At 38.6% G+C, this 26,925-nt stretch overlaps 1 protein-coding gene across 1 annotated transcript; it reads left to right on the top strand.

Annotated features, from left to right (window-relative positions):
• Window positions 1–7,379: 7,379 nt before the first annotated feature.
• Window positions 7,380–25,556, top strand: LOC117662033 (perilipin-3-like). Its single transcript, XM_034411287.3, has 8 exons — window positions 7,380–7,465; window positions 10,197–10,280; window positions 11,015–11,198; window positions 14,169–14,251; window positions 16,225–16,477; window positions 19,717–19,904; window positions 24,001–24,129; window positions 24,863–25,556. The coding sequence occupies exons 1-8, from the start codon at window positions 7,415–7,417 to the stop codon at window positions 25,214–25,216; spliced, it is 1,326 nt and encodes a 441-aa protein (XP_034267178.2). The 5' UTR covers window positions 7,380–7,414; the 3' UTR covers window positions 25,217–25,556.
• The last annotated feature ends 1,369 nt before the right edge of the window (window positions 25,557–26,925 follow it).

A 26,925-nucleotide genomic window follows, 5' to 3' on the forward strand; every position in this document is an offset into this window, starting at 1 on the left:
ATATAACAGTATAAAGGCTATTAGCAAAGGTGCAGTAGATGTTTTGGACGGAAACATCCAAAACAAGGAAAGAAGCAATGTTTGAAAGCTACTTTATTGAATCAGGTTAATGTGACCACCCATGTTAAATTAATAACTCTGAGCAATTTGATGTTATTTTCATGTACAAAAACAAAGTTCCCCGTCTTTTTCCCACTGTTTATCCATTGGTCCCATGAGGAAAACTTCTGAGGGACCACGAATTCCAGTTCCACTTTAGCCATGAAGTCAACTGGATGACCTTGGGCCAGTCCTTCTCCCTCTGCCTTAGAAAGCAAGTCAGGGCAAACCACTACTAGGAAAAAAAACTTGCCAGAAAAACTGCAGCGACTAGTCCAAGCAATTGCCAGGAGTTGACAGCAGAGGTGAAATGCTACCGGTTCAGACCGGTTCAACTAAACCGGTAGCGGCGGTGGCGCGTGGTTCAGAGAACCGGTAGCGGCAGCAGCGCAAGGCTCTGCCCACCCACCCAGATGTTGTTACTTCCTGGTTTTAACCAGGAAGTAACCTGTTTTTTACCCTCTGCACATGCGCAGGCGGCTTTGCGCATGTGCAGAGGGTCCAAAAATTGCATGTGATGTGTGTGCAGGGCGTGCACTTCTGAACCAGTAGATTTCAGGTAAATAGATTTCACCCCTGGTTTACACTAATGCGCAATAACAACCTAATAACAAGGGGGCATTCATAGGGCAAAATATTTGCAAAATATTCATTATTTGTATTGTTTTCCTAAATACCTTATTTCTGTACACCCACAGCAGGATGAGATGAGAAAAACAATGTTAAGGCCAGAAAGGTTATGAATTCTGGCAAATGCCATCATGAATTAGACTCTACCCAATTCTTGTTACTGTATATTCTGGAAGCAGCAGAATAGATTACTTTGCTCACCTCCCCCCAAAAATAGAAAAGGATGGACAGCAAAAAATGTGTCCAAAAACATTTCTTAAGTGTGGAACTGAATCAACAGAGGTTATTTGTTCAAAGGGTTGGAGAGTAAGAACTGAAACAACAGTGCCACAAGCTTTTTTCAATTGTTCTTAGTAAATATTGTATTTTCAGCTCTAAATTCCTTTTATTTGTTTTGTTTTTTGTTTTGCTATGTAGGAGTACAATTACCAGATTTCCTATTAAAAACATGGGGTTTTTTGCCATAATGGCTTAATACAATCGAAAAGCAAAAGAGAATGAAAGTTATCTTAAGTCCTAAAACAATCTTAAAATAAGCAGACATATACTCATTAGAACCCACCCAACTAAATGCTGGGTAAGCAATAATGGGGGGGAGGGGGAACCCTATTGCAATTGTTTTAAAGGTGAGCTCCGTCTTCTACTGGAATGATCAGACCAGGCCAAATACACCATCTTTTGTATAATGAATGTAATTTGAGTGTAATATGCTGTACTATTCTCATGTGTTTCTGTACAGATGGAATAAAAAGCTATGGGGATGTTTTTATTTTCATCTACCTAATATGTTCATGCTTTAAAAAAGAAAAGAAAAGAAGACATAGATAACAGTTCTAAGATCTAAGGAGAGAATATAATGGAACATAGATAAAAGCCATATGTGTTAATTGACCAAACCACAAAAATTCCTGCTCTTAACCAAATTGTTACAACTGCTAAATCCATTACAATCACAATCGAGCCCAAAATTTCTGTTGTTAACTGAAGTGTTTGTTAAATGAGTTTTGCCCCATTTTATGACTTTTCTTGCCAAAGTTGTTAAGTAAATCACTGAAGTTGTTAAGTTAATAACACAGTTGTTAACTGAATCTAGCTTGACCTTCCTTATCAAAAGGTCACAGAAGGTGATCACGTGACCTCAGGACATTGCAACCATATAAATATGAGTCAGTTGTCAAGTATCCAAATGTAAATTACGTGATCAAGAGGATGCTGCAACGGTCATAAGTGTGAAAAATGGTCATATGTCACTTTTTTCAAACCCATTGTAACTTTGAATGGTCACTAAATGAACTGTTGTAAATTGAGGACTACCTGCAGTCTCCAGAGAATGGCTTCTGGTAATGATCAAGAAAAACAACAAAAATAATATCTCAGTATTTATATATAGCCAGATATTCATTCTCATTCTGCTAAAATGAAGAGGAATCCTTTAGAAAGGGAAAATATAAATATTATCTGAGAGTTATCATTGACTTCTACTTCATAATGATTCATTAATTCTAGAGCATAATAACTAGAGCACAAACAACAGAAATCATGAAAAGGATAACACTTCTATTTATGAAGAACATCTCAGAAACAACCAATATATGCAAATATTTTCTAGATATCGAGAAGATCTCAAACAAGAAGGTTTTTAAAATGTTCTGACTAATTTAGACAAGATTTTAATGGGCTCTGATGATCATATAATTAAAAAGTTGTATGGATATCTGTTAGAAGTAAAACTGGAAGAAGAACAAGTTAAAGAATCAATGATAGCATTGGGGAAAAATTTTGGTTATGGTATTGATTTAGAGAAATGGCAAAAATTGTGGTCTCATAATTATAAAATGACAATGTCTACAGCATATAAGGAGAATTTGTATAAGATTTTTACAGGTGGCATTTACCCCCGATGAGGATAGCCAGAATGTTCCAGAATAAATCGGAGAAGTGTTGGAAGTGTCATCAGACTCCAGGATCCTATTACCACATGTGGTGGACATGCGGAGATGCAAAGAGATATTGGACCAAGATACACATGTGGTTGGAAAAAATGACTAAGAGACATATTGATTTTAAACCAGAGATATTTTTATTAGGGATTTTACCAGAGACATACAATAAAGAATTACAATATTTAATTGTGAATCTTTTAACAGCAGCTAGAATTGTATTTGCAAAAAATTGGAAAGGAGAAAGGACACCTACTGATGAAGAAATTATTAAGAAAATGATGGACTGTGCTGAAATGAGCAAATTTAACATCTGAAATAAGAGAGCAGGAAGATAAACAATATTATTTGATATGGGATTTATTTTATCAATGGATGGACAATAAAAAATGGAGATAAATATGAAATATGTGGATGCTGAGATAAATCAAGTGAAAATTGTTTTTTATATATGAAAATATCCTTGGGATGTATAGTGATATTTTGAAGAGAGGAGGGAGCACAAAAGGATGCAAACCGATCGATATACTGTCTGTAACTGTTGGGAATGATGATGTTTTTATGTTTTATTTTTGTTTTAAAATAAAAAAAAGATTGCAAAAAAAGAAAAAAAAGAAAAAGAAACAACCAACAGACTATTACAACCACATGGCATCAGCATAGCATACAAACTAACCCCCCCCCCCATAAACATCTTAAGTAAATGAAAAGACCCAGGAGTCCAAGAAGAAAAAAACAGGAAGCATCTACAATATATAGTGTAAGAATTATTCATAGCCACTATGTAAACATACAGGCAGAAGGCTAACAGAATGCATGTATGAATACCAGCAGAAAATACAATGAAATTTCTTTAAGCAGATGGATAGACCCAACCATACTTTCAACCGTAAAACTGAGTATCTTAGACCAAACTAAATCCAAAAATGCTAGGTAGTTCCCACTAACTTGTCATTTAGACAAATCAGAATCAATAGAATTAAACCATGTTTTCAAAGAGACAAATAGAATTAAACCATGATTCCAAAGAGACAAAAAAAAAAAAAAACCTAAGGAAGAAACAAAAAGAGAACACATTCTCAACAGTAGCCAATACCCAAATAAGCAAGGATTAACATGGACCAAACACTCAAGTAGAAAACAATACCCTAATCAAGGAACTGTCTAGGAGAAAACCTCATGGCACTGATGATGTTACCTAGTCAGGTAATTAACGTCTGCAAGCAAACAACAAAGCTCAGAGAATATCAAAAACTACATAAAATAATCTTGCAGTCGGATCTTTCCCATTATTGCTATGATTGACTGTACTTTTCTCATTAGCACACAAAAGAGTAAACAGCAAAGATGTAGAAATCAATAATCCATTTTATTTAGTCTTTGTTGTGCACTTAGAATCAGGACAGTAGCAAGCCAAAACACAGACTTGGTAGGGAACAACAATGTACGCAAGAAATTTCAAGACACAGTTCAGGTCAAGGATGGGCTAAGGATACTTCAACTCAGCAGTGAGAAAACACCTTAAGTATTCATTGAACATTGTTTATGAAATCACATTATGTATTAGGGGAAATGAACATATTTTATTTAATATCTGAAAGATAATAAAATGACCCCAGGTAAGTATGGCTGACCATGGTTAAGTATTTTCTGGTTGGGTTGAACAAAAAATTCAGTGGATGATCTTAAATTTGCAAGTTAGAATTGAAGAAGGCAGTTCTGTAGATATTCTGGATTTGCTTAGACAAAGGAGTTGTGAATTATAACCGGATATAAATTAAAATGGCTGAAATGCATTGAGAAGGCTATTTAATTTTCTTTGAAGTTTGCTGACAGCAGCATCCTGTGTCAAGACCTTTAATAAGGCTTAAAACAGGCTCCCCCAATTTACTCCTCTCTAGATAAACTGAGTTTTCTTTCAGACAATCAAGAAGTCACTCAAAAGAAACTATTCCTGTAAAATATAATCCATGAGAATAGACAGAGAACAAATTTGAAAAGAAATAGAAGATACAGCAATGATAAATAGCTAAGCTGCATAACACTAAAGAAACAAACAAAGGCACAAAAAATCTACTAGGATAATGAAATACTATAGGTAGTCCTCAGTTTACAGCTAAAATATGAACCATTAGTTGTTAAGTCATTGCAGTCATAAATTGAGGCACCATTTGACCAGATTTAATTTTACAACTGTTTTTATGACAATCATTAAACAAGTCACTGTGATTATTAAGCAAACCATGTGCTCATTAAGCAAAACATGTGGTCGTAAGTGCAAATCCATTTTATCCAATGGGTGTTTTGCTGGAAAATGGCAAAATGTGCCATTGGCAAAAAGTGTTGCAAAATGTGATCACATGACCATTGGCCATTGCAACCAGTCATAAATGCAAGTTGGCTGCCAAGCACCCAAAATGCAATCACCTGACCATGAGGTAGTGCAGTGGTTATAACTTTGTGAATGGGTCGTAAATAACTTTGAGTACATTATAACTTTGAATAGCTATTAAACAACTGGTTATAAATCAAATACTACGTATATCAGGAAAGGAGCTTGAGCAATGTGAATAATTTTTCAGAAGAATGAATGACTGAATGAATCTCAGCAGAACAGGAAATAATGGGCGGAAGCTTGTTAAATCTGAGATTCAGTCTAGAAGAAAGGAAACATTTTCTGACTGTGGGAACAATTGATCAATGGAATAGCTTGGCTCCCAGAGTTGTGGGTGCTCACTCCATCACTGAAGGTTTTCAGAAACAGATTGGACAACCATTTGACAAGAATAGTATAAGGCAGGGGTGTCAAACTGGCAGCCTGTGGGCTGGATGAGTCACGCACAGACCATGCTCACCCCAGCTCCATGAAGGGGAAAAACATCACAAAACATCAAGTGATGGCAACGTGATGCCGCATGTTTGACACCCGTGATATAAGGTCTCCTGCCTTGAGCAGAAAGAGTTAGAATAGAAGACCTCCAAGGTCCCTTCTAGCCAGTGGTAGAATTCAATCTTTTTTTTACTACCATTCCGTGGGTGTGGCTTGGTGGGCGTGGCAGGGGAAGGATACTGCAAAATCTCCATTCCCTCCCCACTCCAGGGGAAGGATATTGCAAAATCTGTATTCCCACCCCACTCTGGGGCCAGCCAGAGGTGGTATCTGCCAGTTCTCCGAACTACTCAAAATTTCTGCTACCGGTTCTCCAGAACCTGTCAGAACCTGCTGAATAGCACCCCTGCTTCTAGCCCTGTGATTCTGTGTTCTGTGTTCAGAAGTCAGAATTTCTCAGCTCTGGCTTCTACACAAGTATTAAGAATGCAGGAACTTTTTTGAATTATTTGGCCACCCTAATCAGGTGGCCCCATCAGAAAGAATTCAGGAGCAGCGTAGAGCCCAGCATTACGTACTCCTTCCATAATTAAAAAAAGGTTTTCTAGTTGAAAAGAGGTGACCTTTCTAAATTCGCACACATTCAGAAATGTCACTTTTTTTTTTCAATCAGAAATGCTGAAGTGGCAGGCAAATATACAACCTACAGACAAGGTTTCCCTGTTGAATGCTCCTTATTCAAGAAGAAAGGAAGGAAAAGAAAACTCTGTGATAATTAAACCTATCATCAGCAAAATGTTTTTGTTTTGTTTTTGCTCAGAAGCCTCATTAAAGAATTGGCTAAAAGCAAGCCTGGCCCATCCTCTTGCTAAGTCAATTAGCCACTTCACGCAACTCATTTGTCACATCATCTTTTTCAATAATGGATTCAAGTCTTAGACTATACACCTAAACAATTCATAGCACTACAGGACACCACACTGCAAAATATTGAACTGCAGAAGAGAATGACCTCATATGAACTTTCTCTCTGTTCCTTGCCAGTTTTTTCCCCACTAGAGGCACCCACCAGTCTGTGAGCTATTTTATTTGTACAAAAGCAATTCCATTGAATTACAACTGGAGAGCTGCAGATAAATCAGGAAATAAATCTCATGGCTTCTAGTGAAAAGCGCATATATGTTCATTGTTACACACAAGATGCCCTTTGCACAGATGGTAAATTGTTCCAGATTTGTTTCAAGAGGTGATCCAAAACGATCTAGAGTAAAAAAAAGAAAATTACCAGTAGTAGCTATATTTTTTCTACTTTTTTTTTATTTATTTATATGCCGCCCTCCTCTGGAGACTCAGGGCGACTTACAATGCGTTAAGCAATAGCCTTCATACTTTTGTATATTTATACTAAATCAGCTTATTGCCCCCACAATCTGGGTCCTCAGATGTACTTTACATACATTAACCTTATTTTCTTGGAAAAAAATAAAGGATAAGCTTCAAAAGGAGCAAATCTGAAAGAGGTTCATAAGGACACAAACATTCCATTGTTTCTAGTTTATAACTTTGCATTACAAAGAAAAATTAAAGAGCACGGCATAGAAAATGATTAAATTTTAAAAATCTGAAGGACAGGGTTTTTTGAAATAAAAGATTGCCCTTTCTAATAAAGGACATATGGTCACTGAAAATCTATAGCTACCCTTTCTAACATCGGGTCCTCTTGATGTTTTGCATTCTAGTTAACATAATTCTTAGTCAGCCTGACTGTGGGTTGTTAAAGGAATACAGTATAGGATTGCAGCCATTGTCTTTCCTAACACAATTACCCTATCTCCCATTCAGCAGTGGAAGAAGCTTTTGATTGCTTTTCGGAACTGTCTGTCAATGATAGCCCGCCTCTGCCTTTTCATGTTTTATGGTATATAAGACCACTGAGGCCGGAAGTGGCTTTATCTTTGGCTTTGAGGTATGTATGATTGGAGAAATGGCTAACCTGAGTTGCTTTTTCCCCCCTGAAATGTGGTTTGTAGTTTGTCTTTCGGTTTTCTTTTTAAGTGACTCTGCAAAGCAAAACTAATATATTTTTTGCAAAGAGTTGGTCTCCCAGGCTTGATAGTTGAATGGAAATTCCTCATTCAGAGGTAGTCAATTGCTCTGGGTGCTTTTGAATACCAAATGCTGGGCATCGGTGGAAAAAGTTAATTGTTCTTATAACTTGGTTTTAGGTTTTGCTAAAATTTGACTTTTGTCAGATATAGAATCTTGGCCTGGTGCAGCGTGGCTGTTACACTTTGCAACAATGCCACACACAAGAAAAAGCTCCTGAACCAACATAACTTTGCTATATTTTAAGGCAAGAAGTATTTCCCAAAAACTTAGTTTAATTGAGTTTCTTAAAAGGGACCATATTTGGTTGTGTCCTGGTGGGGTTTTTTTTTTTCCCTTTGGCTTGTTCTGCAGAAATATTTGGTTTCTCCTTAAAATACTGTGTCCAAAATACTGTGGCTAAATTGCTTTTGTTCTAAGAAATTAGCACAGCCACACCCAGTTTCACCGGCCTTTCCTGATTAGATTATTGGGCTGGGGTGGGGGTTGCAAGTCCACAAACCTCAAAGATTCCCAGCATGACAAATTCCTTGGAATAGAAAGGCTTCAGTTTCCATCTATGGAAGAAATAATTGGTCTACAAACTTGAAAGGGTGGAGCTGTTTAGAACACCCCTAAGGGAAAGCAGAAATACCAGTTTAAATCGAATTGGTTATCATCCTATTCTGCAATTCTTTGCTCGGTTTGCAGTGGCAAAGGAAGGGCCCTGCTAGAGAATTAACTGACCTCCATAAAGGCCTTTCCAATTTGAATTGGAATTGGATTGGGACTGCAATGAAAAATGCATACATTTGTGAATACAGCTAGTCTTCTACTTAAAACAGTTTATTTAAAGACTGTTCAAAATTAACAATGGCACTGAAAAAAGTGACTGTTTTCCACATGTTGGAAGAAATATCCTTCTGGGTTCTGCTCCAAGTGGGGAAAAAGACACTGGAAACATGGAGACTGCTTGGAAAGATGGTTTAATGGTGGACAGGATCACATGGTTTGAGTTCCTGAACAGAAAAGGGCAGATACAGCGAGTCCCCGGGGTTTTTATGCTCTCTCTGGCTTTGAACTTCCTGGGGCCCAGAAAGAGTATCCTGATTGGTTGTCAGACTTCCAGGGGGTGGGGGTCTTAGCTAGCCCTGCTGGCTGATAAAATCTTCCCAGGTGCCATGTGGTGAGTTTCTGTCCTATAGATGGGCCCCATTGTCTTGCAGATGAGGTCCATTGACAAAGATTGAGTTTCTGCCTCTGGCCCATTAACAAAAGGGTGGGGGCAGGAAGGTGGGAGCTGCTTTGTCTTTAAAACATGCTTCTCCATTTCTCATCCAGGGAAACATAATATTCTGCCTTTTTAATATTTCCCCAAATATTTCATTCTTCTAGGAAAGAGGTGGGTGCTAACTTCCTACACACACATATGACCGATGCAGCATCCCATGGTCACGTGATTTACAGTTGGTTCTGTGTAGCTGACTCACGTTTATCATGGTTGCACTGTCCCAGAGCCATTTGCAATCTTCTGAAAAGCAAAGTCAGTGGGGAAATGCAGTGATTCACTTAACAAAATTGGCGAGAAAAGTAAAATGAGGCAAAACTCATGTAACAAATTTCTCACTTAACGTAAATTTTGGGTTCAATTGTGGTAAGTTGAGGACTACCTGTAATGCTCAGAAATGCCAACTATTTCTGATTACTTTGAAAGAAAGTTATGCTACATTAAGCTGATAACTATAGCATCAGGGTTGAAATATTTGTTTTGTTGAGGGGGAGGTAGTCTTGGAAACAGGTTGTCCCAAAAGTGTCACTGCTTTTTCTTCTTTTCTATAGATCAGGGGTCTCCAAACCTGGCAACTTTTAAGACTTGTGGACTTCAATTCCCAGAATCCCCCAGTCAACATGGCTGGCTGAGGAATTCTGGAAGTTGAAGCCCACAAGTCTTAAAGTTTCCAGGTTGGACACCCCTGCCATAAATGATAGAGAGCTTTTGTCAAAAACACCTGAACTGTTAACTTGTAAATCATAAATTAACAATCAAATCTTGAATAATTTCTACAAACCACAGTTAGCTAGTTGCCAAAAAGTGCAAGAATAAATATCAGGCCAAAGCAAACAAATCACATTATAGTACAGCTAAATTTATTGAAATCAGATATTCTCTATAATAGAAGGAATCTTTTTGACCTCACCGTTAAAGCCTGCTCTGAGATCTCCAGATGTCCTTATGATGTAAATAGATCAAGCTTTGAATAAACACTACTTAAATGCAGGTATAGGGTAGGGTTTGTTTCAGGGGTGGGTTCTACTTACCTTTACTACCGTTTCGCAACGGGATCGCTCGCGCACATGCCTTGCTTCTGCACATGTGCAGAAGCTTCTGCGCATGCGCAGATCACTTCTGATGACGTCAGGGTCAGTGGGTGGAGCCTCCCGCCGGTTTTACTACCAGTTCTTTAGAATCGGTCCAAACCGGGAGCAACCCACCACTGGTTTGTTTGTTTATTTAGCTGGCCTTCCTTCCTTCTGTAAAAGCTGCTAAAATTGTGTGTAATGTAATTGGATATAATAGTGTGATGACTGAATCGGATCTTGTCTCTGTGTAGTGCTGGCCGCTCTTTCTCATTATTGTCATCATGTATTCTCCTGGAGCAGAGTTAATGCCTGTAAGGATTGTAAATGAACATCAGGTAAGTGGACAATACTGGAAGAAGCATTTAAGGGTCAAACTCTACGTGACAGGAATAGAATCCAGCATGGATTTTCTAATCTATTTCATGGATTTATTTTCAAAGAGCTGCAGGCCCACAGGCTCCTATTTTAGTTGCAGTAAAACTATCAAAAAACTTAAGAAAATGCTGAGAAAAGCTTTTGTGCTTCTTAAAAACATTCTTGCATTGTGCTGTTTTTAAGCTCACAATAATGTGCAATAATATTGTGAGAAAGAAACAGTAACAAACTAGATCTCAGCAGTATCAGTTTACTGTTTATTCAGTTTTACATACCAGTATGAATCATAGCTTCATTGATAAGTGCGCCTTTCCCGAATATGTGATCTAACTTAGGGGTGAAATCCAACTGGTTCTGACAGGTTCTGGAGAACCGGTAGCGGACATTTTGAGCAGTTCGGTAGTGGAAATTTTGAGTAGTTTGGAGAACCGGCAAATACTACCTCTGGCTGGCCCCAGAGTGGGGAGGGAATGGGGACTTTGCAATATCCTTCCCCTGGAGTGGGGTGGAAATGAAGATTTTGCAGTATCCTTCCTCTGCCACGCCCACCAAGTCACACCATGCCCACCAAGCCACACCCACAGAACCGGTAGTAAAAAATTTGGATTTCACCACTGATCTAACTGCAATTCTGCAATCTAGAGCTCTTCTGGGATCCAGCAAGATGGTGACTCTCTGGTATCTTATTTCTTAGTGTGCCATCCAAAAGTTTGTTGATCTGCCATTAATCAGTTCTACTTATGAGTGGGTTTCGTCTACCTATAATTTTGCCAAGCAGTCTCATCCAACTATCCAAGCAGTCTTTGAGATGGCAGAGACGGGTGTGAAGAATATTGCAAGCAGCACAGAGCCTCTTCTCGACATATTTGAACCACAACGTAAGTAATTGGTCATAGCTGGTAGGCCCACTCCAAATTATTCTTTGCCATGCCATTCTTTGTCTTTTTGGCTTGGTTTTTGCAATGTATGAGTTTTGAGATGCTGTAAGCCATTAAGTAGAGAATAGAGGATTTCTAGTCCAAAAGTAACTGGGGATCCTTAAAAAGTTTTGATTCCAAAGGTTCCTTAGGGCAAGCCTAGGAAGCAAACCTGAGCTCTTAATTTTATTTTTCAAACCTAAGACACACCATCTTATCTAAACTAATGGAATTAATCTAGTTTTGCCTTCTCTACAGCCAAAATATTTTAGAAATCAATTCATTGAAATGTGGAGACTGTGACCAGCAGGCTTGCAACACTAACTACAAATGTACTGACTGCTTGGCACATCACACTAATTTAAGATATAGTTTGCTTGTTCACACTTTAATATGATCTACGTATGAATCAACTACCGATAGTACAGGTAGTCCTCAACTTACTATCACAACTGAGCCCAAAATTTATGTTGTTAAGGAAAAAATTTTAAAGTATGTTTTGGCCCCATTTTACTATTTTTCTTGCCACATTTGTTAAGTGACTCACTGCAGTTGTTAAATTAGTAACACGATTGTTAAGTGAATCTGGTTTCCCCATTGAGTTAGCTTGTCAGAAGGTTGCAAAAAGTAATCACATGACCCCAGGACACTGCAACCATCATAAATGTGAGTCAGTTGTCAAGTAGGCAAATGTAAATCATGTGACCATGGGGATGCTGCAATGGTCATAAGTGTGAAAAATGGTCATAAGTCACTTTCAGAGATGTTATAACTTTGAACGGTCACTAAGTGACCTGTTGTAAATTGAGGACTACCTGTAATTGAGTAACCCATGATTAGGTAAACCATGCCATGATGTGTGTGGAACTAGCCACTGATCTGCTCCTCCATGTTTTCTTCAAGAATCTTCCACTCCTACTTCAACAAATATCTGAACAGCAAAATAACTGGGTTGAATTAGCATTATGTCTTGCAATTTATCTAGAAATCCAAGAGAAACAAGAGCTTTTCTTATATTGAGTTCTCCACTTTCTACTATCTGGGATTAAAGTTTTCTTGAACTGCTCAGCATATTGTCCAAAGAATAATTTGGGGTTTCAGTTCGAGTTGGGGTTGCACAAAAGCAAAGAATGAAATCCAGACAAGCTGTGAGGAAAGGAGATGTATTTATTCCCAAAAGCAAAGAGGGTAGCTACAGAGAAAATGAGGTTTTAGAGAGGTTGTTTCAGAGGGGGCACTATGGTCCTTGGCATGGGCTTGAGGAGTCTCGGGTGTGTGTTTGTGCTGGTTCTAGTCAGTGATCCACGAAGGGCATAGGTGTGCTTATGTATTGGTACTAGTGTGTGAGTCTGGCAAAGGTAATACTGTCCTTCCTATCAGCTTTGCCTTTCTTTGTACAAATGTTTGGGCAGCAGGTTTGGGGAAGTGTGAAAGAATGGGTTCTTTGATTAATTGTGCTTGCCAAGTAATTGGTTTTACTGTTTATCATTATTGAGCAATCTTAGCAGCAGATCTTTGTTAAAATAAATATTTGTTTGCAACGTAATTTCTGATTTTGGTCAATTATTTGAGAATGAGGGGGAGGGGGAGAGAATCTTCTATTATTACTGATTAGCAAAATTCTCCCCTCTCATGTATATCTTGCAATTTAACTCAAAATCCAAGAGAAACCAGAACCTTTCCTAGATTGAGTTCCCTACTTTCTGGAATTAAAGTTCTCTTGAACTGCTTAGCATATGAACTAGGTTTAAGATATTTCACTGAAGTTCTGGTGTGAGATTATATCTTCTTTAGGGAAGAATTGACGTATATGAAGTGTATAGGCTGCTCTCTAAATGAGGGTGCTAGAAATTTTCTCATGTTGTGTTTCATTTCTTCTACTTTATCCTGAATGGAATGAAAAGCGAGAACTCTCTAAATAATAAAAATTTAAATAGGTTTTTCCATTTTGTAAATTTTTTGAGGAACCATCAAGTCTTGCAAAGTGCAGCAAGGGAGGCAACACAATTCTGTGTAGGACATCATTTTAGACATTATTCTTCTAAGAATGATCTTTCTAAATATAAGCTATGATATTAAGATAATCTAGGTCAGCACCCCCCAATCTTTTGGGCACCAGGGACCAGTTTTGTGGAGAGACATTTTTCTCCAGACCGGAGGGGGCATGGTTTGTGTGCTGCTTGCACCCCACAGATGGGGCTTCACTTGTTTGTGCAGCCCAGTTTCTGGCAGGTTGCAGACCAGTGCCAGTCCATGGACTGGGTGTGGCCTGATCTAGGTTATTTCCTTCACTCTAGGAGAATTTAGGGAGAGATCTTTAAAATCTAAAAGGACAAATGAATTTTATTCTGTAAATTACATGGTTTAATAGAAATCCTACGCTTGCTCTGTATATTTCCAATGTTGGGACAAATGGTATGTTTGGTTGAACAACAAATGCCCAAAAAGTCAAATATAACCAGGATTATGTTTAATATTTGTTAAATCTGACTGAAGTCTACATACCGTAGAAAGTGTAAATATCATGTAAAGTTCCTGTCGCGATCATTTGTTTGACTATTTCTTTTTCTTGATGTATTTTTTAAATAAATAAATAAATAAATAATAATAATAATAATAATAATAATTTTAAAAAAAAGAAATCCTATGCTTGTTGTGGAGAAAGAATGAAGAAAGAGAAATCCCAAAAAAAGGAGGCTGAATGCTTAAAATTATCTATTTTCCAATCAAGGGAGAGATGCAACTTTTCTAATGCAGTTAGTGGTCAGTAAGCTATAAACACAAAGCTGCTTTTAAAATATAAAAGATCACTGGCTTCAAAGTACATTCAGATGGTATGCATAGACCCAAATACAAGTAACATCCAGTTGTTCAACATAACCAGGAATCTTTTAAGTAATCAAACCTTTCTTTCATCTTTACCATTTACAGTTTCTATTGCAAATATGTTTGCGTGTAGGAATCTTGACAGGCTACAACACAAATTTCCTATTGTGCAACAGACAGTGGACCAGGTAATCACTTGACCTTCCATAATATCATATTATCAATCTGTGTAGAGTCATGTAAGCAACATGTGACATTTTAGATTTCATGGAATTACAACTCCCAACGTCCTTAGGACAGGTAATGTGAAGGATGCAGGGCATTGTAATTCAGTAAGATTTGGAAGACCACAATTCTCTCTCTCTCCTGTAATCAGTACAAGAGGTAAGTGATCAGCTTCATAAGCATGGATTTTGGACACAGCCGTTATCAGGAGGTGTTGTACAGGGGTGGGTTCTACTTACCTTTACTACCGGTTTGCAATGGGGCTGCGCATGCGCAGAAGCTTCCTGATGACGTTGGAGTCGGTGGGTGGAGCCTCCCACTGGTTTTACTACCGGTTCTATAGAACTGGTCTGAACCGGGGGCAACCCACCACTGGTGCTGTACCAGCCAGGTCATGCTGAAATGCCAACCAACTTTTTCTTCCTGTAGGAGAAAAAAGGACATTTTGTTTTCTCCTTTAAATACTTCGCTTTCCAAATTTTTGGACTAGTAGGACTCTTCCAGCAAGCATTTTATAATGCTCTTGGTGCTTTTTAAAAATGTAAAAACAGCCTCTTATGTTTAGTAGGATCTATTGTAGTACTAGTCCAGTGATGGTGAAATTTTTAGGCTTGGCATGTTGAAATTTTGGAAAATGGTTAACTTTTTTATTTTATTTATTCACATTTCTGAATTGCCCATCTCCCTCAGAGAGGGACTCCCATGTGTTTCACACACACACAAGAAACAAGTTTTTACATATTAATTTTGAAAAAATACAGTCCAATCATGTGTGATTCCCCAGAATCTGCCATATGCCATTTACCTTCAGGTGGTATTTTTCTGTTGACAGTCTCCTGTGGCCTATCTGAGGCAGCTCTGGATCACACGAGGCCTTCGTTCTTTTTTCCCCCCCTTTTTTTGTAGGTTTTGTAAAATGCTGTGACTTCTGAAAACTGCCTGATTCTTGCATGATTTTTACAGCCTCAAGAGGCTGTGCAAGAGCATGGCCCACTCATGCAACCTCTGGAGGCTGCATGACGACACTCACCCATTCTCATGCAGATTCCAAGGCCTCAGAAAATTGCATGAGAACAGCGTGTGTTTCTGACAATAGTTGTTGGATGTTGGTGAACGCTGGTGTGTTACACAAAACGTGTCATGTTTGACATGCACGCCATAGGTTCAGTACCACCATACTACTCTTATTAACAGAGTAATTGAGTTCCAGATTTATAAACTATTTGACAGGATTTGGGGGTATTTGTATATATATATATAAATTATTTGGAATCTTTGTTTCATTTGTTACCCTGACCCATTTCTCAATATTCTTAGAACATGCTAATCAATTTGGTTTTGTGCACAGATATTCCTTGGCTTAACAACCATTCATTTAGTGACCATTCAAAGTTACAATGGCACCGAAAAAAATAGCTTAAGTGGTTTTCATACTTAATGACAGTTGCAGCATCCCCATGGTCGCATGATTTGGGAGCTTGGCAACTGGCATGTATATATGACAGCTGCACTATCCGTGTGTGTGTCTGTCTGTCTGTCTGTCTCATGTGACCACCATTTGTAATCTTCCCAGCTGACATCTGACAATGTCATTGTCAGGGGGGAAGCCAGATTCACTTAACAACTGCAAGATTTGCTTAACAATTGTGGCAGAAAAAGATGTAAAATGGGGCAAAAGTCACTTAACTGCCTTGCTTAGCTAATGGAAATTTGGGCTCAATTGTGGTTGTAGGTTGAGGACTACCTGTATATTTGTTGTTGTTTTTTAAAAATTAATTGCTGCACTGAAAACAAATGTAGCAAATCAAATTCAAATTGGATGCAAGAACGACCTGCAACCCAAATTTAGAGGAGGGTATATGCGTTAGTGCTTAATTCTGTTGATTTTAATCATTTTTCACTGTGAAATGTTCTGTTTTTGATTTTTCACTGCCAGATCATGACAAATGCCATTGAATCTATTTATACCAAATTAACTGAAGCAAAGGATATTATGGATACCATGCTAGATATAGGCATTGAAGCTGCCGCGGAGAGCGTGGAAGTGACATTGTGTTCAGTGAGGAATGCTGTAAACACTATGATGGAAATCAACATGGCACAGATGATGGCCAGTAGTGTTGACAAGATGATCTTCAAATCGGATGACTTACTAGAGCGCTTTCTGCCAATCACGGATGAGGAATTTTGTAAGACTATGTGGTTCTCTCTCTTGATTATCCACATTCTAATACGTTTGACCCCTAAATTTATTTACTTATTTTATTTCTACAGCCATCTTTCTCTGCCAAGTGATTCTGGATGGCATATAATTCTAAAACTAAAACAGTTACTGTATTTTTCACACTATAAGACACACTGGACCATAAGACACTCATTAGCTTTAGATGAGGAAAACAAGAAAACAAAATCTATCTCTGCCTCCCAGCATCCATCTGGTATTCATCTGGCTAGCGTCCTTGCAGCAAACAGCCTGGTCAGCCAGTACATTATTGCAGCCCTAGCACATGGCTCATCAGGGCTCTGCCCTGTTGGCGCCCACCACCGGTCAACTGAGCTCAGCTGCTGCTACTGCTGGGGAACGCTGGAGCCTTCGCTGCTGAGCAGCAGATTGGCAGTTGGATCGGCCTCCTGGAATACTGCTGATCAGTTGTTATAGGTGGTGGAGATTGCGCTGCCGCTGGATCGGTGGTGTTCCGCTGGTATTGGCAATCCTCGCTGCCTAGAACAGCTGATTGGCGGTGTTCTGAGAGGCCAATCCAACCGCCAATCAGCGGTGCAGGCGCCAGCGTTCCCCAGCGGCGGCGAACGGTGGCACTGGTTACAGGCAGCAGCAGCGGTGACAGGCAGCGACAGAGCCCTCGCCCCTGCCCCCACCACAATATTCGCTCTATAAGATGCACAGACATTTCCACCCACTTTTGGGTGGGGGGGAGTGCATCTTATAGTGCGAAAAATATGGTATTTTTTAAAAAAATCCAAAAATAAATGTATACAATAGCTGAGATAGTTAATCAACTAACTAATAGGATTTATTTATTTATTTATTCATTCTGTTTTAATACTTCTTCCTTTGAGTAAAGTTTAAAACATCTAAAAGACATTGGCTAGGAAAAGTAGACCAAGAATACACTATACTGGCCTAATAAAGGTATAAAATATTGAAAATATGTCATAAGTAAAAATTGGGAGGTATGCTAAACAGACTAGTTTTAAAAATAATAGAATCTAATATTTTCTAGCTCATTTTTCTTAAAATTGAGAGCTGTTAATTCTGATAGGGAAAATCTCTTGCGTAGAGAGTTCCTGCTGGTCAGTAAGTATGCTAAATCAGAAGGATATATGCTTTTATATCCAGCTCCACATCAGCTGGCAATTGTGGCTTATTCAAGAAACCATAATTGATCATCCATGACTTAACCCAAGACCATTGCGCGTGATTCTAGCCAATATAGAGGAACTGAATGATCTTATTTTGGATAAAGCTGCTTATGCAGGTAGTCCTCGAGTTATGACCACAATTGAGCCCAAACTTTCTGTTGCTAAGTGAGAAAGTTGTTAAGTGAGTTTTGTCCTATTTTATGATTTTCTCTTGCCATCGTTGTTAAGTGAATCATTGCAGTTGTTAGGTTAGCCACCACATTGTTATGTGAATCTGGCTTCTCCATTGACTTGGCTTGTCAGAAGGTCACAAAAGGTGATGACATGTCCCCAGGACACTGGACGGTCATAAATATGAATCAATTGCCAAGCATCTGAATTTTGATCACCATGACCATGGCGATGCTGCAATGGTCGTAAATGTAAAAATGGTCATAAGTCCCTTTTTTCAGTGCCATTGTAACTTTGAACTGTCACTAAATGAAGCGTTGTAAGTCGAGGACTACCTGTACTGCATCTCCAGCAAAAGATTGTTCTTTGTGCCAAAGGATATGCAGTCTGCAGCATTGACAGGAAATAGAATAGACAGAGGAGAAGACCAAATTTGTAAGGGAAGCCGGGTGCTCTCAGTCAGTTGTATAAAAACGAACTAAGAAAGCTAGAGGCATGGATAAATGTACTTTATTGCAGGATAAAGTATTCTAAGAATCAAATCAAGGTATCCAATCCATATGCTCCTAAATAAAACCAATTTTACTTTTTTAAAAATTAGGTCACATTTTAGCAAACAAAAGTACAGGCTTATCAGTCTTATAAAATTTCTTCCAAATCCCTCTATCCTCCGATTGCTCCTCTTTCCAACTGACCCTCCTTGCTACATCTGATTTTAAGACATATGCAAAGATTAGGTTGAAGATTAAATGAAAAGTGTATCTGTTATTTCTACTCTGCTGTGGAGACTATTTTTTTATATATATTTTTATTTTTTTAATAGTCTCTGCTGTGGACACTATTGAAGACTCATTTTCTCCTAACCTAAATGAAAGGCATGGATCTTTCTGCCCCTTTAAGCAATAAATAAAAACTAATGGCTATGGAAGGAGAGTGGGGTAAAGGGAGAGAGAGAACAATTCCTCAAAGCCAAAATAAAATCGTAGTCTCCATGTAGATCAGGCCCAGCTGATTTCCTTCTGCTGGTATTTTTGTGCAGGAGAAATTGGTGGTCTGTTGGGAATTGTAGATTCAACTACTCTAAAAAGTTCAAGGCCATAACAGGCTGGTGTAAGGTCACCAAAAATGAAATGCTTTATTCTGACTTTAGGAAGACTATTCTAAAGCAGTGTTTCTTAACCTCAGCAACTTTTACAATTGTGAACTCCAGTTCCCAGAATTCCCTAGCCAGCATCCCACAGAATTCTGGGAGTTAGAGACCACACATTTTAACAGTTGCTGAGGTTGAGAAACACTGCCCTAAAATGTGGCAGATGATTGATATGGAGCCTGGTGCAGATCAATTTATTTATTGATCAAATGTACTATATATACCTATGCATGTCCACCAAAGGGGTTGTATTTTAACATCTTGCACTCTTTCACAAAATCTGACTGAAGAGTTTCACACAACCTATAAGCCATGGATCTTGTTTTTACATGCCATGAAGGTTGGGTTCACACAACATGCTACTCTAAAAATTTAATATAGCTTAGTGCTGGGGGGTGGGGCAGTGAAAAGGAGTCTGGGTCAATGCTGATCCCTTTTTGTGCGTCCTCACCAAATTGTAGTACATATGCTAAAATAGTCCCTTCACTTCCCCAATTAAATAGTATTAAAAATGAGGGAGAGGGGTTGAAGTCTTTTTTAGTTATACATAAGTATAGCCCAGATTTTCCCAAAGCTTAATCAAGGCGGATTTAACTAGTGGCTACTAGTTAAAATTTCTCAGAAACTTAGTTGTGAGGAATGTTATTTATGAAATAAACTGACTGATAATATTAGATCAGGTATTGTGAATGGGGATCTCTCTTGATCTAGTTGTTGTTTGTTTAGTTGCCATTGCATTTTCGGACCGCTCTGGAGCAGCCTCTCTTGAAAACCAGAAAGAAGAGCCAAGTTACTACAGGCGCCTGGGTTCCTTGTCAATCAAGCTCTGTAGTCGAGCCTACCAACATTCTCTGATAAAGATCAAACTGGGTGCACAGCAAGCATTGTTCCAGCTTGAACAGCTCTTTTACTTGGTAAGAAACTCAGTCATTCCATGTTATGTTTGGGAAATAAAAGGAAGGGTGAATAGTCGGACCTTGGGTGAGAGGCAGCATCCTTGTTGGAACATATAACATGCTGAATGGTCTCTTTAGCAAACAGCCCAAGCAGCTGGATCCAGGGATATTGATTCAGCCATGGACTGGAGGCAGAATGTTTTCTATAGAGTAATTTGCAGGTTCACAGAGTTGTTTTTGAAGAAGCTGACATCTATATATATAAAAGCGAAAACCACTCATGCCGTAATCACAAAATCTCCAGAACCATAAAGCCTACAAACTTGAAATTTGCCATGTATGTTCCTCTTAGCTTCTAGGTGCTCCTCTATTCTGCTTAACATAAGCAGAATAGAGGAGCTTCACTTTCAGTTTTACTTTCACAACAGGAAGCAGCTTTAATACAAAACACTTGAGCTAAGCCACAGCCAGGCTCCTTCCTGTCTCCTCCTTGCTCACACAACAACTACTATTTCACTTTCCAAACAGCCCTCTGATGCTAAGGAGTTCTATTCCCCCTCCCCCCACCTGAAAAGAAATCTGTTCCAAATGCAAAACAGAAGCAGAGAGGACTTTCACTTTCAGTTCTACTTTCACAACAGCAACCAGGGGATAGGATAGGGGAGGTTTCTGTGGGGCAAGCCTGAGGGAGAGAAGGGGATAGTATAGGAGAGGCTTCTGTGGAGCAAACCTGAGGGAGAGAAGGGGTTACGATAGGAGAGACCTCTGTGCGGCAAGCCTGAGGGAGAGAAGGAGTTAGGATTGGAGAGGCTTCTGTGCGGCAAGCCTGAGAGAGAGAAGGGGATAGGATAGGGGAGCCTTCTGTGGAGAAAACCTGAGGGAAGAGATAGGCAAGGCCTCTGTGGGGCAAGGGACAAAAGGGGGATAGGATAGGATAGGGTTCTGTGGGGCAAGGCTGAGGGAGAGAAGGGGAGAGGAGAGGCCGATTGTAACTACTCATTAATTTTCAAGCTGTAAGTATTGATTTATCAAGCCCGATCACATAGTTTCATAACGAAGCATGGGTATCCAGCTAGTGTAATATATATATAGCAAAACTCTTAAAAGATATTTGATTTAAAATTCATTAAAATCATCATTGGGCTAATGATGAATGATAGTTACAATAACCTAACTGTAATAACTATTCATTTGGCTGAATCACTTTGGGCCACACACACTCTCAGTCCAATCCATCTCATAGGGTGATGGTTGTGGGGAAAATAGAAGGAAGTATTGGGTATGTTCACTGCCTTGACTTATTTACGAAAATGATAAAGGCAGGATATAAATATTTCTGTGTCCTACCATTGTTCTACTATTAGTGTCCAATAGAAGGCTAATGAGCAGTGGATTGAGTTAAATGGATTTGGATTTGGACTAAAAATAAGGGCTTTGCACAATATATATGTTAACCAGGTAGTCTGTCAGCTGTGCTGTTTTTAGGGATTTTTGCATTGTCTTTCATTTCCACTCTTGCTCAACAATCTACCTACAGCAACCTTTCTTAACATTGAAGATGTGTGGACTTTAACTCCCAGATAGTATGGCCTTTGCTAAGAATTCTAGAAGTTGAAATCCAGACAAATCAAAGTTTCCAAGGTTGGGAAACACTGACCTACATTATCCATTAACCAGATTCAGAATGCATTAGGTTGTGTCTATATTTTATTAAGAGGAAAAAACATCCACATTTTCTTGTATTCTAGCAAATCTCCTAATTTTTTGTACATGAGTTCTTCCTTTTTGACTTCATGTTAATTCAAACTTTTCATTCATAAATAAAATTCTGCTACCTTCCCCAATTTGATGCTTTCCAGATGTGCTAGATTGTAATTATACAGTATCATCTCCATTTGGCATGGCCATTTTGGTTATGAAGCAAGAAAATACATCTTTATGATTACAGAATTGCACTTTGATTGCAGAAAGAGTCTTCCTTTTGAATAAGAAGTCATGCAACAATGTAGTGCAGTGCCTTAAAGTATGCTCTGTTCTTAAGTGAGTGGAACAGAATACTCACCTGGAAGGATCAATGGCAAATCCAGGCAGGGACTTTTTGATTAGAAAGCAGTGTTGAAAATGAGTTCAATATTGCTTGTTAATATAACTCCAGCTTAATTGGTTGCTTGGAACTCTTCGCACAACCTTAGTACAGTTTAATGTTCTATCTAGGAATAGGCAGGAATATTGGTAGAAACTTTTGAAGGACTCTTCCAAAAATAGTTTTCCAGCTTTTCTAATCTGGCCATGTCTGGGAGATGATGAGAGATGTGGTTGCAAGATACCAACTTGAGACTCTTTTAGTGCATTTCACTACTGTAAAGAAAAATAGGCACAATTCAATTCTAAGAGACCTAAGTAAATCTCTGACCCCAGGACAGATGACAAGCCCCAAATTAATTTGCAATCCATGTGGCCCTGGAATGAGGATGGACATATCATACCATTTTGAGGGGTCATTTATGGGGCTTGAGGAATGAACATCCAAACCTGGAAGAGATTTAAATATTTTATCTCACTGGAGGGATTTTAAAGGGTGAGAGGGATGCTTTAAACATCTGCAAGACTTGAAGTTCCAATCTGTTCCTTTAATCCTCTGACCAATTATAACCCACACACACACACACAATATTCACTACATCTACTTTGTTCATGTTAGAGGACCACTAGCAATGCCCTCTGAGGTTCCCAGGCCAAAATGAGCGTTGTTTATGAATGCTAATGTCAAAGGCTATGGCAGTTCTATAATGAAGAAAAAAATGCCCAGCTGATTGTTCACTTTGGTTCTTTTTTCTTTTGCCTGTTGGAGGAAAATATTTTCTTTAAAAAATTTTTATTAAATTTCAATAAGAAATAATATGTAAACAAAAGGAATTAGAGAATCATAGAATCATAGTGAAAGAATGGTTCAGAAAAAAGCCAAAATTATGAGTGCAAAAAACCAAGAAAAAACAGAGTAACTTCTCACTTTCAGATACAGGTACAAAATTAGCCTCTTACTCTTTTTCTATAAGATTAATATACACAATATGTCACTGTGGCCTCATACTCTGATTAGAAACACACAAAATTTCTATAATTATAAATAGTTCCCAATAGTATAAACGATCATCAAGTTGCAAAGTTAAAGTTTCATGCCTTTCCATTTCAAGCAAAAAGTCCAAAGTGGTCTCCAAGTAGAAACAAAGCTAGACAAAGTCTTTTCTTTGGTTAAAATAATCAGTTTCACCATCCACTCTATGAATTTGTTAGTACTTCCATCTCTGTGTTATCCTCAACTTACAAACACCATTGGGACCAGAATTTCTGTGGCTAAGTAAGGTGATTGTTAAGTGAATCACACTTGATTTTACAATCTTTTTTTTTTTTGCCATGGTTGTTAACTGAATCACTGCAATTGTTAAATGAATCTCATGATCATTAAGCAACTCTGGCTTCCCCCACTATCTTTGCTTCTCAGAAGCTGGCTGCAAAGGTTGCAAATGGCAAACACATGACCTGGGTTCTGCAACCATCATAGGTACATATCAATTGCCAGGTGCCTGAATTTTAATCACATGATTGTGGGGATGTTGCAGTGATCGCAAGTGTGACAACTGAGTGTAGATCGCTAACTTTGAACAGTCACTCAATGAATGGTAGTAGATTGAGGACTACATATACTTCCTGAATAAACTTGATGGAAGTTCCTTAAGATATTTTTCTGGACAACTGAAGATAGCAATAGCAATAGCACTTAGACTTCACAGTGCTTTACAACCCTCTAAGCAGTTTTCAGAATCAGCATATTGCCGCCCCAAAAAACTGGGTCCTCATTTTACCAACCTCAGAAGGATGGAAGGCTGAGTCAACCTTGAGCCGGTGAGATTCAAAGTGGCAATTGCAAGCGGCCGTCAGAAATAGCCTGCAGTTCTGCATTCTAACCACTGCGCCACCGCGGCTCTTACAATATGAGTAGGGAATGAATAGCTCTGGCCTTTGAGCCAAAGCTGTACTTATGGTGCCAAACACAAAACACTAGGCTTGCAGTGCCTGACTTTTTTCTTCTTTTCCTTCTTTTGCTTTATTGTAGCTAAAATATACCAAGGAGGAATTGGACTACAAAGTTCATAGAGGTCAAGAAAAAATGTACCAAATGTGGAAGGAATGGTACAAAGGTCAACCTAAGCAGGATCAGAGCAGTGAAGCAAATCAGGCAGAGGTGGGTATCTCAACATAAGAATGTTTCATCTTTTGAAGATACAAAAAAATAGGGAATGGCAGTTCCTCAGTGAAGATTATGCCTTGACAATAGTTTGTGGCTAGCCATCCTGGGTAAGCCTAGCCAGTTATGATTTATTTAGTAATTATTATTCATTATTAAATGGACTAAATCTCTACTCCCAGTGACTGATCCAGATTGGATCCTGCAACATTATTAAACAAACTATTCTGTTTTCCCCAAAATAAGACATCCCTTGATAATAAGCCCAACTGAGTTTTTGAGCGCATGGCAATAAAGCCATGTGCTTATTTCAGGGTTCAAAAAAATATAAGACAGGGTCTTATTTTCGGGGAAACACGGAATGTATTTATGCAAAAATTATACCCAGCAACAGACTAAAAGTTTTGGTGTGTTTCTCAGGATATATGAAAAAGCTCAAATGAAGAGCTGGTTCAGAGATCTTTACAGAATATACACAAAATTGTGTGAGGAAGAAAAGAGGGGGGACATTTGAATTCTGCCACCTGGCATGTACTGTATGGCTGAAATCAGGAGAACAGCAATAAACAACTGTGTCTCCATGCATAAACCAGAATATTCAGTTGCCCTCTGTCTGTCTGTCTGTCTGTCTCTCTCTCTCTCCACCCACTCCCTCCCTTCAGATAATCTCATAGATGAACATCTATGATGTTCAATTAAGAGATCTTTTTGTTTGTTTGTTTCATAACAGATGGAATCTCGTGCTCTAGCCACATCTTACAATGTTGCACAGAAGATGCAGGAGGTATGCCAGAATGTCTTAACTAACATGCAGAGCCTTCCTCAACATCTTCAACAAAAAATCCAACAGGCTCAGTGTGATTTAAAAGAGCTGCAAACGGTCCTCTCTACTGCCACAACTTTCCAGGATCTTCCCAGTGGCTTCCTGAAAGAGACCCCAGAAAAAATTAACAAGGCCAGGAAGGCTCTGTTTGAAGTCATGGAATATATAGCTAAATACACCTGTCTGCCATGGGTAGAAGGACCCTATTGTCCTGTTGAATATTCAGCAGAGGAAGCCATAAAACACAATAACATATATTAGTTCTTTACTATTAATGATCCATGAAACAGAATAACATTAATTCTTTACTATTAATAATATTGAGAACTGGTGTCTTCAACAAAGGCATTCCTTGGACAAGATTTAGGTGGCAAGGGTCTTAGAGAAGGAGAGAAATTAATAAATGGATTGACCTGTTTAAAGTAATTATTAACCACTTTCATAATGTGCATGATTCTTTTAATGTATTTTATGTTGACTACTAGTCAAATACTCAATTGTATAATTTAAGAATTTTAATTGCTATAGAAATCTAAGGTTTTAATAAGTGAGAGGCATTTTTTACATTTTGTTTACACAAATAAAATTGCAATTAAACAGCTGTGATGTGGTGGCAATGTAGCATGTCATAAGTGGCAGTTTGAAGTAGCGGGTTCTAGCATTTGATCAGGTCCCAAACCATTTGAGGCCATTGTTACACGACAGGAATTGATAACTTCTCAGATCATGCCAAGCCTTAATATAGCTTGGTTGATTCAGGCTTAAATAACATAGGTGAAGCTATCTATTATAATTCAGTAACTAAAGTGCATGAGTTAATATGTTGTATGAATCCAACTGGTCTACATTTCACGTTCATTTTGATTTTTGGCAGCTGGCCTTAGTAATAGCAGATTGGTTACTTTCTTACAATTCCCTGGCACAAGATTTTTGGATGGCCTTTCCCCACCCCCCACCCCCCAATGGTTTTATCAAAGTCGTCCACTTTGTGAGTCCATTAAACAACTTTGTATTCAATTCTTGAAGGTTGCAATTTATTAAGAAATTCCATTTAAGACTTAAGTTATGTTCTTTGATTCATGCATGCAATTTCAGAAGAAGCCTCTCAAAAGGATCAGTTTCATTGCATGTATGCAGATCGATCAAAAACTCAACTGCCCAAAAATGAATAAGAATTCATTTTTTTATAAAGGTTTACTAAGGTCAGTCTGGAGTCAATCTTTATAAAGGTTCACTGATGTCAGGCAATAAAGGGATGCAGTGGCTCAGTGGCTAAGATGCTGAGCTTGTCAATCGAAAGGTCGGCAGTTCAGCGGTTTGAACCCCTAGTGCTGCATAACAGGGTGAGCTCCCGTTACTTGTCCCAGCTTCTGCCAACCTAGCAGTTCGAAAGCATGTAAAAAATGCAAGTAGAAAAATAGGGACCACCTTTGGTGGGAAGGTAACAGCGTTCCGTGCGCCTTTGGTGTTTAGTCATGCTGGCCATATGACCATGGAGACTTCTTCAGACTCTGCTGGCTCTTCAGCTATGAAACTGAGATGAGTACTGCCCCATAGAGTCGGGAATGACTAGCACGTATGTGGGAAGGGAACCTTTACCTTTACCTAATAAAAATAAAATTTTGGAAAGGACCAAACAGAAGGAGAGAAAAGAGTTGGGTTCTTGCTCAAATCTTACGTCAAAATAGTGCAGGTGATAGGGGTTTTTGTAAAAGACATGGGGGAGGAGGATTTGGAGGTGGTTTTCAGGGACAAGGAGGAAATGTAGGTTTAAGAGGCCAAAAAGAGCAATTAAGAGAAAATCAGAGAGTGGAACTACAACAGAATCATTGTGGCCGCTGCATTGAGGAGAGATATGATTAATAAATTACAGACAACCATTAACTTTTGACTCGGGGACTCAAACCATGAAAATTAATAAAAAGAGCATAGAAGACAATTCTCCTTTTAATGCCAAGTGAATCACAATC

This window comes from Pantherophis guttatus, chromosome 2 (genome assembly GCF_059756535.1).
Source record: "Pantherophis guttatus breed Tessera chromosome 2, ASM5975653v1, whole genome shotgun sequence".
NCBI lineage: Eukaryota > Metazoa > Chordata > Lepidosauria > Squamata > Colubridae > Pantherophis > Pantherophis guttatus.